At 49.6% G+C, this 13,533-nt stretch overlaps 1 protein-coding gene across 1 annotated transcript in view; it reads right to left on the minus strand.

The window, feature by feature from the left end:
* Nucleotides 1-13,533, minus strand: part of LOC137437988 (disco-interacting protein 2 homolog C) — a 153,101-nt gene that overhangs the window by 14,013 nt on the left and 125,555 nt on the right. The window contains exons 26-27 of the mRNA XM_078766702.1: nucleotides 12,658-12,788; nucleotides 11,933-12,101 (exon numbers count right to left, since the gene is read on the minus strand). Of these exons, the coding sequence (XP_078622828.1) occupies nucleotides 11,933-12,101; nucleotides 12,658-12,788 (300 nt within the window). The remainder of the gene's footprint in view (nucleotides 1-11,932; nucleotides 12,102-12,657; nucleotides 12,789-13,533) is intronic.

Below are 13,533 nucleotides of genomic sequence, written 5' to 3' on the forward strand. Positions count from 1 at the left end.
CCTTCCTATGTTTCCCTCTTGTCCCTGTAATCTAAACCTTCCGCAATTGTAATAACAACCTTTGAGAACCGTATCCCTGGTGTCGTATTGTGTGATTGTAATCCAGCCGGGTGTCTTCTTTTTCTCATTGAGCCAGCATAGCGCGATTAGTCAACCCCGGGTGCAATCGGGGTAACTTGTACGGATACGGCGGCCATCCCGCTCGGCCCACCATACCATCAAAGTCGTATCTGTAACAATTGGTGTCGAGGAGTGGAATTCGAACCCGGGACTAAATTAGTTAGGCCCAAATTTTGGGAGGGAAAATCGATTCGGAGCGCGTTTCCCGCGCGAAATTATAACGGCGAAATTTCAATTTGTTTTACGAAAATAAAAAAAATAAAAACCGAGTTTTGCAAGTCGCGCTATGGCGGATCAAGACGGCTGGGGTCCGGTAGGGGAGAGTGAAGCAGGGTCGGTCCAGGACCAAATTGAGGGACATGAGGAGAGCGAAGCAGTGAGGGCGGCAGGTTCGCAAAATAGCGCCGTCACGCACGAAGTAGCGGGCGCGCAAAATGGCGCGCTCGCTCACGTGGTTGAAGGGTCCCAAAATAGCGGCGCCGCGGAGGGCGAGCCTGCGGTGGCGGCTGGGGACGCTGGGCAAACCGGGTTTGACCTCAGATTATTCTTGACCCAACTGAATGCAAAAATGGATAGGATGGAGGGCCAAATGAGGGTTGATAGTGGGCGATTAGAGGGCCAAATGGGGGTAATGAGGGACGAAGCGAGGGCTCAGAGTGAGCAAATGGGGGTAATGAGGGACGAAGCGAGGGGTACCAGTGAGGGATTAGACAATAATTTTAAGGGATTAGACAATAATTTTAAGGGATTAGACATGAAATTTGGGAAATTAGACGAGAGATTAGGGGAAATACAGGAGGGGTTAACGGGGGTAGAAAACAGAATGGCCGCTCAAGAGAATCAAATGGAAGGGATGCAAAAAGGGTTAGAGGGGTTAGAAAACAGTATGGAAGGCAAATTGAGGGACATGAGGGACCAAGCGGAAAGGGAAGTTAAACAAATGGAGCAGCAGATAGAGGGGGTCAGAATGGGGGTAGAAACCAAACTGGATGCTCACAGGGAGGAAATGGAGCAGATGAGGGTGGCATCTGGGCAGGAGATGCAAGTGATGGGAGAGGAGATCAGAAGAGGAGTGAGTGAGGAGGTCGGAGGAGTGCGCGAGGAGGTGAGGCACTGTAAGGAGCGCATGGAGAAAGAGGTGAGAAAGGGGACTGTAAAATTGCAAGGGGGCATAGAGGACCTGACGCAGGAGGTGGAGCAGCTGACGGTGGGACAGACGGAGTTAGTGGAGCAGGTTCAAAGGAACACTGCGGTATTAGGAGGTTTAAAGGCGACACAGAAAGAACTAAAAGATGACTTGGTAGCGACGAAGAGGGAATGTCAGATGGTACGTGAGGGACTGACAACGAGGTTGGACGAAGTGATAGAGGTTATGGAGACGAAGGACCGGCAGGTGAGGACGCACATGGAAACGGTCAAGGTAGCCTTAGAGGATGAGCTTGAGGAGACGTACCGGGGAATAAAAGAGGTGAGGCACAAATTAGAAGAAGTGGAAGAAGGGGTGAGCGAAATTAAGAAGCGACGGAGAGGGGATAACAAAGAGATAAAAGAGGAGGTAAAAGAATTGGTCCAGAGTCTGTGTTCGGATCGTGATGATGTGCTCATTAACCGGATGAGGGATTCGCAGGTGATGGAGGAGAAGCGAAGAGGAAGAGGACCCGGTGTAAGTGGTGACCAATATGGTCGTGCGTATGATGCGCCAGGTGATTTAAGAGGCTTGGGGGTCGAGATAGACCCGGGTGTTCGTGAGAGGCCGTTGGTGAAGTGTGCGACAGGTCTGGTGTGCGAAAAAGGAGGTGTGCGAGAAAGTCCGACTCTGGGGTGTGTGAGGAAAAAGTGCGTGCCAAGGAGTGAGGGTGCTGGCGAGAGTGAGTCGGTCGTAGCGCGTGTGCGAGGGGGCACATGGAAGCGCGGTGTGGTGAGTGTTACAGAGGGTGTAACGGGAGAGTGTGCGCGAGGAAGGTGTGTGACGGACAGGTGCATGAGGAAAGAGTGCGCTGTCAGAAGTAAGGAAGAGTGTCCACCTGTGGTGAGTGTTACAGAGGGTGTAACGGGAGAGTGTGCGCGAGAAAGGTGTGTGACGGACAGGTGCATGAGGAAAGAGTGCGCTGTCAAGAATGGAGGTGAAAGTAGTGAGAGTGACAAGGAGCGTGAGTTAGTTGTGACAGGTGAGCGAGGATGTACACCTGGGATGGAAGGATGCACACCTGGAATGGTAGAGCGTGAGTGGGAATGCACGCTGGAATTGGTAGTGAGGCACGTGGTTGGGTGTGCGAATGAGAGCACACCTGTGATTGTCACAGAGGAGGTGACTGAGGAGGGGGCGCGAAGAGGTGTTTTGGTGAGGTGTGCGACCAACGAATGTGTGCCAAAGTGTTCGGTGGTCAGGTGTGTGACCAAGGCTGTGAGTGGAATGAGGGTACCTGGGTGTGTAAGGAAAGGTACGACGAGGAGCATGGAGACGGCTGGATGTGTGAGCAAGGAACGGGCTGCGGGATGTAAGCATGCAGGTGAAGCATCGACGTTAGACGGGGTAGAGTTTAGAACGACTTATAGCCGAGTCAGGCCCTCGGTGCGTGCTGGGCCTCGCTTTGAACGGCCGCGTCCGTGCTCCACTAGGCGGAGCTGGCAGCCCGATAGGAAGGGTCGTTATGGCGACCGCGTTTTGTTGAGACGTGCCGGCAGGTCGAGATCGGGACATTGGATGGCTCCACGCCGAGGTGGTGTGTGGGATCTCGGCACGGGTAAGCCCCCGTCCCTGCACCGAGTGCCGGACGCATCCAGCCGCTGGCACAAAACAACCAGCAGTCATGGCTTGGCTTTACGAAGCCGGGCTTTGGACAGGAATTGGCGCACCGAGAGGTATTAGTGAGTAGACTGGGTGATGAGGTTAGTGTTTTGGACCCAAAATTAGAGAAAAACAAAATTTGATGATTGGCAAAGGATTGGCAGTAGTGATTGGCAGATGATGGGTAGTGATTGGCAAATTTTTGATTTGTTGAAATTTGATGTGCAAAATTGGTAGTGAGAGACCCCCGATGTGGTGGGATGGCAAATCCACCATCCTTCCCATGCGGGGGGGGCAAAGGAGCAATAGCTTATGGGGTGTATGGCAGTGAAAACTAGCCCGGGTGGGTTAGGATATTGTGTGTAGGGATCTAGAGAAGATGACCTTAGGTAACGTTAAGATTAGTTAGTGACTGATACCTGTAGTGGGGACGCAGGTAGATTAGTATGGATGATAATGACGAGGGAGCGCAATAGTTTAAAGGGACGACTGGGAAGCGCAAGTTTCAGAAGGGAGTAGTTAGCTGAGATGATGCTGTGTGTGTGAGAATTGAACAGGTGGGATTGCACAGGTGTGCAACTGGACAGGTGTGTGGAGCAGTGTATGAGTAGTGAGTGTGTGGATCAGCGCGAATGCGCTTGGGGAGAGAAGGGTGCAGGTGGCACCAGGTGTGAGAGCACAGGTGTGCAGGTACAGGTGTGTGGAGAGAGTTGGAGTGAGTGGTACGGAGTGGTGTGCATGGTGCGAAGGTGTGGATGGGGGAAGAGTGGACCCCTTTCACGAGCACCCGGGGCGGGTAGTGTAAGTGTTAGGTAGAGGGTGCAGGTAAATTGTGGTTGGATATTGGCATTTGTGGTGCGGTTGCAGAATGGTGTTGTGAATGGGTGCATTAGTGTTGTGGAAATGGCTGGGCGTGTAGCCTGTTAGTGTGTGTAGTTGGTTGGGCACTCCACCACTGTGAGGATGTCGGCCAGGTGAGGCCGCAGGTGGGCTCTGGGAGCCGGTAGTTGTGAGTGGGTGCCTGAGGATCCCGGGTGTGGATCGGGCAGCCCAGTGCCAGAGAGGGCACGGAGTGGGGAGAGAGCCAGAGGGCCTTCCCCAGGTAGTTAGGTTAGGGTAAGGAGCAGGTAAGCTCGGAGGCAACTGCAGTGGTGGAGGTGTGCAGGTGGGTAGACCCACTGGGAGAGGTACACGCCGCAGCCCAGAAATTGTGCGAGGGCACCGGGAGATGAATCGGGGGAGTGAGACCCCAAATTGAAGAGCACCACAGTTTGGCCAATGGGAATTGGTTTTTAGAACCCATAGTGTAAGAGGGCCAATGGTTTGGCCGGAGAGAGACCCCGGGTAGTGTAAAGTTGTTAAAGTCATTGAGGAGATAGTTAGGATTGATGAACCTGTCGCACCATACGCAGCCACTTACCTGTGGTGATGATGATGACTCCACACCTGTGTTTTCTTTGGTTGTGTTGCAGAAATGAGAATTGCTGTGAGGATTTGTGAGACGCATCACGACGTGGATGAGACATTGGGGTGATTCCATCTCTCCCTCCCTAGGAGGGACTGATGATGAATTGGTAATGGCAAATTTTGATGTTGAGTTGAAAATGGCAAATTTTGATGAGAGTTGAAAATGGCAAATTTGATTGGTTAGGAGGGAGAGAAGACGAATTTGGTATATGGGAGGAACGGGGAAGACAGTAGGGATGTTTGTGGATTTGTAAAGTAGATGTTTATGGGTAGTGTTGTGTTTTGTTGATACAGTAAGGGGTAAGGGAGGGGCCATGTAGGTTACCTGGTGGGGGGGGGCGTACGGTAGGAACGTACCTGTCTCACCTGGTTCCCATGTGCCCCCAGTGTGCATCACCTTGCATTGCGTGCACTTTTGCGCCCTTACCACCTTGCTCACTTGTCTTGTTTTTGTCTCCCACCTCCGAGGATCTGGCTTTGGGGTAGAGAGAGAGGAGAGAGAGGTGCTGGCGACGCAGTTGTGGGCCTGCACTTTCGCTGCTTGCTGCCGGGATCGATACACCATATGGACCGCAATGTTTGTGGCCACCCACGATGGACCGCAGTTCGTTTGCGGCCAAGCACCACCCGTGGAAGGACCTATGGGTCAACGTGGCACCTATGCCATACAGGTGAACCACTTTTAGTTGACACCAAGTGCACCACAAGAAGAGCAAGAGACACCTGCAGGGTTAGGGGTTGTCGCATTTATTTTTAATCATTGAACAATGGTGACTGCACCGATTGGTGGTGGGGTGGTGCTGTTGATGCTCGGAAAGGGTGCTCTGCACGTTATTAAAGGCCGTCGGCCACAGAGCACTCGTGGGTTGGTGTATCGATGTTGGCAAGCGCGCTCTCTCTATGCATAACATCTGCATGTGTTCCTCCAAAAACAGGTCCTGGATCGTAGTGTAAATAGCAGCGTAGTCTTGTAAATAATGCTCCCTACCGGCTGTATGTTTAGTTTGAGAATTCTTTCCGGATTCGGTTATCCTGTGGGTGTGTTTCTGTGAGGAGAAGGGTGCAACGTCGCAGGGGGACATATTTACTCATTTGTGAATATCTGTAAAACTGTCGCACTCAGGGTAGAGTTAATAGTAGAGGGAACTACATTGCGTGCCACACTAAAGTAGGTAAAAATTTATCGGGTCGGGACGCCCCGAGGGTAGAGAAGGGTGCAATGTTGCGAATATGGAATTTGGCCTCCATATCCGCTTGTAAATATTCCCCTATCTTCTCCGATACTCCCCAACTCTCCCCTTACCCCATTCCCTAGTCCCATTGTCTGTAAACAACACCCATTAGAGCCGATCTTCCCCTTCATTCCCCCATTAAATGTCGTGCCCAGGTCCCCCGCACCACACGTAGACAATTATAGGACATCTTGCTAGTTATTCTTAATCTATGTCAGTTAAGGACTTGTTTCCATTAATTATGACTCTTCGTTGCACCAGAATGTGATGATATGGCACCAGTAGGAGTTTAGGACCTTCCCATACCTCCCCGCATCTCTTCCCATCATCTCAAGCTCCAACAACAACCACAACAACAGCGGCTTTGCGTCCTCACTCCGGCTCGGTTGGCCGCCATTGAACATGTGCTCGACGGGGTTACCCAGAAGGGGGCTCCCTGTCGGCCCCTCGTCAAGGGCGGAGCCGGTAACCCCCGCACCCAATGAGAAGCCATGGGCCGATGCCATATGGGGCGGAGCTAACGAGCGAGGGCGTGACTCCCCGCCGGATATACGCGGCCCCGCGCCGGACGTGAAGAAAGATGCGCCCCGAGCTTGGAAGGAAAAGACGCCACCCTCCCGAGCGCTGAGCGACCTCCCCAGCTTGAGACCAAAGTCGCGACCCACAAGCGCTGTGATACCTTCACGCATCTCTGGACACCACCGTACGTGATCCTGCCCTGAGCACAGGTGCACCTGGAGCGATCGCTACCCGCTTTCCTGGCCATCAAACCCCGTGTGAGTGAGCCTTGTCCCGCGTTTACCTGTCGTCTGTCCGGGGATAATATAAGTGTGTTTAAGTGCCCACCTTCCTATGTTTCCCTCTTGTCCCTGTAATCTAAACCTTCCGCAATTGTAATAACAACCTTTGAGAACCGTATCTCTGGTGTCGTATTGTGTGATTGTAATCCAGCCGGGTGTCTTCTTTTTCTCATTGAGCCAGCATAGCGCGATTAGTCAACCCCGGGTGCAATCGGGGTAACTTGTACGGATACGGCGGCCATCCCGCTCGGCCCACCATACCATCAAAGTCGTATCTGTAACACTATGTTGGCGGACGCTCACTTTCCGGTCCGGTCTGGAGAGGACGCTGGCGTTACTTGTTCGCCGCTTCTCCGACTGGGCCATTGTACATAGTTTGCTTTTCTGGTGGTCGTGGCGGATTTTTGACCGTTGGGTCTGCCCTCTGCTCCTGGCTTCGCCTGCCCGGCTCCTCCACTGTTTCCTCAGGCCCGCTCCCGTTGTTTGCGGCGGTGGCTGTTTGCCGCTGTGGTCTTGATTAGCGGCTGCAGTCGTTTGCCGCTGCGTTTGCCGCTTTGCCTCCTCGACCTTGGCCTCGTACTCGTCCCTTCGCTCCTGCCTGGCATGGCTCTGAGGTACTCCGCCGCAGGGCTTCTTCTGCTCGGTACCCGCTCCACCCCATCATGCATCTCTGCCATCAAATCAAATGGACTCCTCCGACGACCCAGGTACATTCACCGTGGCTCCGGTCGTAAGTTTGTTTATTTGCAATCAGGTCACTCCATCCCCGTCCTCTGGTCGGCTCAGCGCACTCTCACTCTTCGTCCCAGCGCACCTGGTCACAGCAACGCACACGATCGCACGTCCTGCCGACGAACCCTGGCTAAATCACCTGAATTCATCCCTGCTGTTCAAAACAACATCAAGCTCACCCTGTTCAACACCCGGTCCCTCAACAACAAATGCCTCATCCTGAACGAATACATCCTGGATAACAAACTGGACTTTCTCTGTCTCACCGAAACCTGGCAACAACCTCTGGACTACTACACACTTAACCTCACCACACCCAATGGATATTCCTACGTCAATAAACCACGCTCGGAGGGCCGAGGTGGTGGAATTGCCGTTATCCACCGTCAAGACATCAAGACCAACCTCATCTCCATCTCATCTGCTCCATCATTTGAACACCTGGCTTTAAAACTCTCTGGTCGTACGCAGTCAGTCATGGCTGTCGTCTACCGCCCTCCCAAACCACACCCATCATTCCTGTCTGACTTCTCCTACTTTCTGACCCAGCTATGTTCCCTCTCCCCCTCAATCCTCCTCCTTGGTGATTTTAATATCCACATGGACTCCACTGACTCCACAATAACCACTGACTTCACTGATTTACTCACCTGCTTTAACCTCACTCAACATGTCGACTTTCCTACCCATATCCGTGGTCACATTTTGGATCTTGTCTGCTCCACTGGATTAAATTTGCACCATCTCTATGGCTCCGACCTCACCCTCTCTGACCACTTAGCCATCACTCTGACCATCAACATCCCCGCCCCAACACCAAGGCATTATCGCACAATCAACTTCCGTAAGCTAAACGCTCTTTCACCTACCTCATTCTCATCCACCCTCTCTGAAAATATGTCCACTTCTCCCTTCATTGACCTCCACACCCCTTCCGACCTCACTGACTACTACAACCACACTCTCTCCTCCTGCCTTGACCAGCTTGCGCCTGTAAAAACCAAAACAGTTTCTTTCACCCATTCTGCTCCCTGGTTTACCCCTGAACTCCACCTGATGAAAACTCGTGCTCGCCAACTTGAAAGACTCCGCAATAAAACAGGTCTCACAGTTCACTCCCAAGCCTACAAGGACCACCTACAACACTACAAAGATGCCCTCTCCCGCGCCCGCTCTGCCTACTACTCTCAAATTATCCACTCTGGCTCCGGAAACCCAAAAGCACTCTTCTCGACAATAAACAAACTCCTCCGCCCCCTGAACACCACCACCCAGTCATTCACAGTGGACAACTGCATCTCCTTCCTCTCTTTCTTCCAACGCAAAATTGACAACATCTACAACAGCTTAACCACCGCCGCACCCGCTCCCCCTCCAACCACCTGCCCCCCCTTGTCCTGCCATCCCCTGTCTCGGTTCTCCCCAATCTCCCCTACTGACCTCTCTGAACTCCTCATAGGAATGAAAACTGCCACCTGCACTCTTGACCCCATCCCCTCCAGCTTTGTCAAAGCCTCCCTCCCTGCTCTCTCTCCACTTATCATTGCAACAATAAACTCCTCCCTGTCTACAGGCATCGTCCCACCTTCCCTCAAAATTGCTGCTGTTACCCCCATTCTAAAAAAACCTGGTCTAAACCCTGACACCCTAAACAACTTCAGACCCATCTCCAACCTACCCTTTCTGTCAAAAGTTTTGGAACGCGCTGTAGCCACTCAACTCAAACATCATCTCTCTGCCAATAACCTGTATGAAACATTCCAATCCGGATTCCGGTCCAACCACAGTACTGAAACTGCTCTCCTCAAAATCACCAACGACCTTCTCCTCTCCTCTGATGCTGGCAACCTCAACATTCTCGTCCTCCTCGACCTCAGCGCCGCCTTTGACACCATCGATCACACTATCCTCCTCACCCGACTTGAATCCACCTTTAACGTTACCGGCACTGCCCTCTCTTGGATTAAATCATACCTCTCTGACAGATGCCAGTTCATCTCCATCAATAACTGCAAATCCCCCACTGCTCCCCTCCCCCAAGGTGTCCCCCAAGGTTCAGTTCTTGGCCCCCTCCTCTTCATCCTTTACCTGTCCCCGCTCGGTCACTTAATCCGCCGTCATGGTCTCCAATTCCACTGCTTCGCCGATGACATCCAGCTTTTCATCTCCACCAAGTCCGTCTCCACCGACACCCACTCTATCCTGACAAACTGCATCACTGAAATAAAATCCTGGCTTCAAATCAACTTCCTCAAGCTTAACTGTGATAAATCTGAAATAATCATCATTGGCCCAAAAACGCTCACAAAATCCACCCATAACTTTGCCCTCAACATCGACGGTATCCCAGTATCCACCTCCCCTCACATCCGGAATCTTGGCGTCATCTTTGACCAAACCCTTTCCTTCGACAAATACACTAAACAGATCACAAAGTCAGCCTTCTTTCACCTGAAAAACATCGCCCGTCTCCGCTCATCCCTCTCCTCCACGGCTGCAGAAACCCTCATCCACGCCTTCATCACCTCCCGTCTGGACTACTGCAATAGCCTCCTCTATGGTTCACCCTCAAAAATCACCAATAAACTCCAATACATTCAGAACTCCGCTGCCCGTCTACTCACCCATTCCCGGACCCGTGACCACATCACCCCCGTCCTTTACAAGCTTCACTGGCTCCCCATCCCCCAGAGAATCCAGTACAAAATCCTCCTCTTGACATACAAAGCCCTCCATAACCTGGCCCCATCCTACCTGGCTGACCTCCTCTCCAGACACACTCCCACCCGCAACCTCCGCTCTGCTGGTACCAACCTCCTGACCCCCTCCATCCGGACCAAATTCAGATCCTGGGGGGACAGGGCCTTCTCCATCGCTGCTCCCACCCTCTGGAACTCACTACCTCACACCATCAGAGACTCCTCCTCACTCACCACATTCAAAACATCACTCAAGACCCACCTGTTCAACACTGCATTCAACATTCAACCCACAGCATTTAACCGCTGACTATCTCTTCTCCTTCTCCCTCCTTTTGCTTTAAATATTTCCCTATTGATTCTTGTCTTTTTGCAATTGTTGTTTTCATGTATTGTTATGCATTATGTTTGCCACTCTGTCAAAGCGCCTTTGGGCTTCTGGAAAAGCGCTATACAAAATAAATGAATTATTATTATTATTATTATTATAATTTGCGATTCTTTCGCTTTCCTGCGCGTTTGTGCACGCTATGGCGATTTCTTTACCAAACTCCGCAAGCCGTTCGCTTTGGACCAAACCATTTCATGTAAATAGAGGGGGGGGATTGTCACCGTACTCGCAAGCCGTTCGCTTTGGACCAAACCATTCCATGTAAATAGAGGGGGGGGATTGTCACCGTACTCGCAAGCCGTTCGCTTTGGACCAAACCATTTCATGTAAATAGAGGGGGGGGGATATAATTGTAGATATATATATAGTACGGGCATGCCCTCGTTCCTTCAGGTCGCACAAGATCTGCGTGCAACCCTCTTATGGTTAAACTGCCAAAATCTAGGCTCTCTGCTCACCTTCACTCTTTCATTTCCCTTTTCTCCCGCCTCTGGAACAAACTTCAATCCCACTCCTCCCTCCAGGTCTTTAAAACAGCTGTTCACCACCATCTCTTATCTTCCCCCATCCAAAACCTTGATCTTTTCTACCCCCGCCAATTTACCCCAGAGTCCTTGCAGTGTTCATATGTTTTATACCTCTCCCACCTCCCCCAAGTCCTCCCGATGTCGCTGGTCTCAAATGTTGTGTTTGTGTCCTTCCCCCTCTCTCCCCATCTTGTCTGCCGCTCCCCTTGTTTTTTGTGTTTTGTCTGTCGGTTTGACTTTTTGTGTGATTAATGTTAGCTCTTTCACGAGCCTCGATCTTGTATACAAAAAAACAAACAAAAAAAAAAAAACCTGATGGTTTCTCCAGAAAAACACCGATCTGGATTGGACTGGTTTGAGTCATACTAAAGACCTTTAAAACGGCACGTGCTGCTTCCTCGCTAGAAAATAATAGAGCACGGACAATCCCCATCGATCGACCATTATGTGGAGGAGGAAATTCCTCTTGAGGAAATGCCCTGCTGAGTATGGTGAGAAAAGCGGCGCCATTGCTATGAGTTCGCTCGTACCCAGAGTATCCCAGGAAGTGATGGCATTGATGGCACTTGCCCCAAGCTATATATGCAAAAGTGAGGATATTACCTTGGCTTAGTAGTACACGGAATAAGAGGGTGAGTACACAACACAACTTCTGCGACGTCAACTTTTCACACGGATTTTGAATTTGTTTTGATAGAACAAAATTAGTATCCATCATGTCCACCCTGCGTCCACCTCAAATGTCAATTTGTATATACTACTACGTATCATGTACAATGGTTGGTATTTCTGGGGTGGTGTGAGGTACCAACTCGTAGCTAGATGGGCTTTAAGGGAGGAGTCTAAAGAACACGCATGGGGTTTAATGGGTCCACCGCAACCTTGCATTTCTGAGTTATGTTGAGTTATCCAGTGACAGAGTGGGGCCTCCATGTCATTAAATTCTGACTGAATTGGAGGAATGCAAGGGTCCGTATTTTGATGGTGGGGTATACTTTTAATGATGCACGAGTGTTATCCATCTTCAAGCTATTCACAGCTGCCATTGTCAGACAAGGTTATTTTTCAAGGTCTCAGCAAAATTATTGGATCTACGGAATCGTCCAATCACTCTCCTGGCATCAAGCATACCATTTCATGAATCATTTTGCCCAAGTTCCACAGGACGATGCTTACCCTGAGTATGTCGGTGTGTGCTCCGAGACCACGGGTGCACAGCTCCATGGCGGAGTACGAGCAGAAAGTGTCCCGGACTCGGTGCTGGCTGACCGCATTCAGCCACAATGCTGGATCGGTCTCCAGTTCCACGGGCGGCACCAGGATTGACTGGTGACCACAGTAAACGCTGCGACAGCATGTCAAGCGATACAAAACCAACAATAGACTATACTTCTGTTCATGTGCTTATGTAATTAAATTTAAAAAATGTAAAAATAAATATGTAAAAAAAAAAAAAGAAGTAAAATATGTAAAATAAAATATGTTTAAAAATATGTAAATTATGTAAAATATGTAAAAAAAATATGTAAAAATATGAATAAAATATGTAAAATATGTGAAAATATGTAATAAAAATATGTAAAAACATGTAAAATATGTGAAAATATGTAATAAAAATATGTAAAATATGTAAAAAAATGGGGAAAAAATTAAGTAAATCACATAAAAAATACGTACAAAAATTTACATATTTACATAAATAGTTACATTAAAAATATGTAAATAAAAATATTTAAAAATAAAATGTGTAAGAAAAAATATGTAAAAAATATTTTTTTAAATGTAAATATGTAAAATAAATATGTAAAAATATGTATAAAAAAAATTAAAAATATGAATAGTAAAAAACATGTATGTGATATGTGCTCTGGCATCACCAACGAACAATGAACATGTCAAACCTGGTGAGGCACCAAAGTACGAATCCCAGTCCACAGTATGGATCGAGGCACAACACAACATCCCGTGATGGGTAGAACTCGCACTGCAGTTTGATAGCACGACACAAGGCACCGGTGGCACCATGGGTCATCTGCACAGCAAGTACATATAACATTACTAGCAGAAGTACCCGGCATTGCCGGGCGGGGGAGGGGAGGGGGAGGGGGAGGGGAGGGGAACGGGGGGCGAGCGAGCCCCTTGGTAAAGCGAGCGATTTTTTTTTCCATAGCGTCATAGCGTCATAGCGTTCATAGCGTTTCATAGCGTCATAGCGATTTTTTTTCTCATAGCGTCATAGCGTTCATGGCGTTCATATCGTTCATAGCGTTTCATAGCGTCATAGCGATTTTATTTTTTCATAGCGTCATAGCGTCATAGCGTCATAGCGTTCATATCGTTCATAGCGTTTCATTGCGTTTCATAGCGTCACAGCGATTTTTTTTTTCATAGCGTCATAGCGTCATATCGTCATATCGTTCATAGCGTTCATAGCGTCATCGCGTCATCGCGTTCATAGCGTTTCATAGCGATTATTTTTTCATAGCGTCAAAGCGTCATATCGTTCATAGCTTCGTAGCGTTTCATAGCGTCATAGCGTTCATAGCGTTCATAGCGTCATCACGTGATCGCTCTGAGCGAATCAGCGCCCACCTGCTTTGATTCCGTTGATTCCGTGCGCTGAAATGCGCTGAGGTAAATATGAATAAAAAATATGGATCGGTCATGTCTATGCCACAAATCACGGGCGCACTGAATTGAAAATACGTATATAGAACGCTCATACTCCGTGAAAAGTGAAGCCGCCGTGTCGCCATCTTGGTCAGCACGACTCGACC

The sequence above is a fragment of the Myxine glutinosa genome, chromosome 12, assembly GCF_964187855.1.
Source record: "Myxine glutinosa chromosome 12, kmMyxGlut1.1, whole genome shotgun sequence".
Taxonomy (NCBI): Eukaryota; Metazoa; Chordata; class Myxini; order Myxiniformes; family Myxinidae; genus Myxine; species Myxine glutinosa.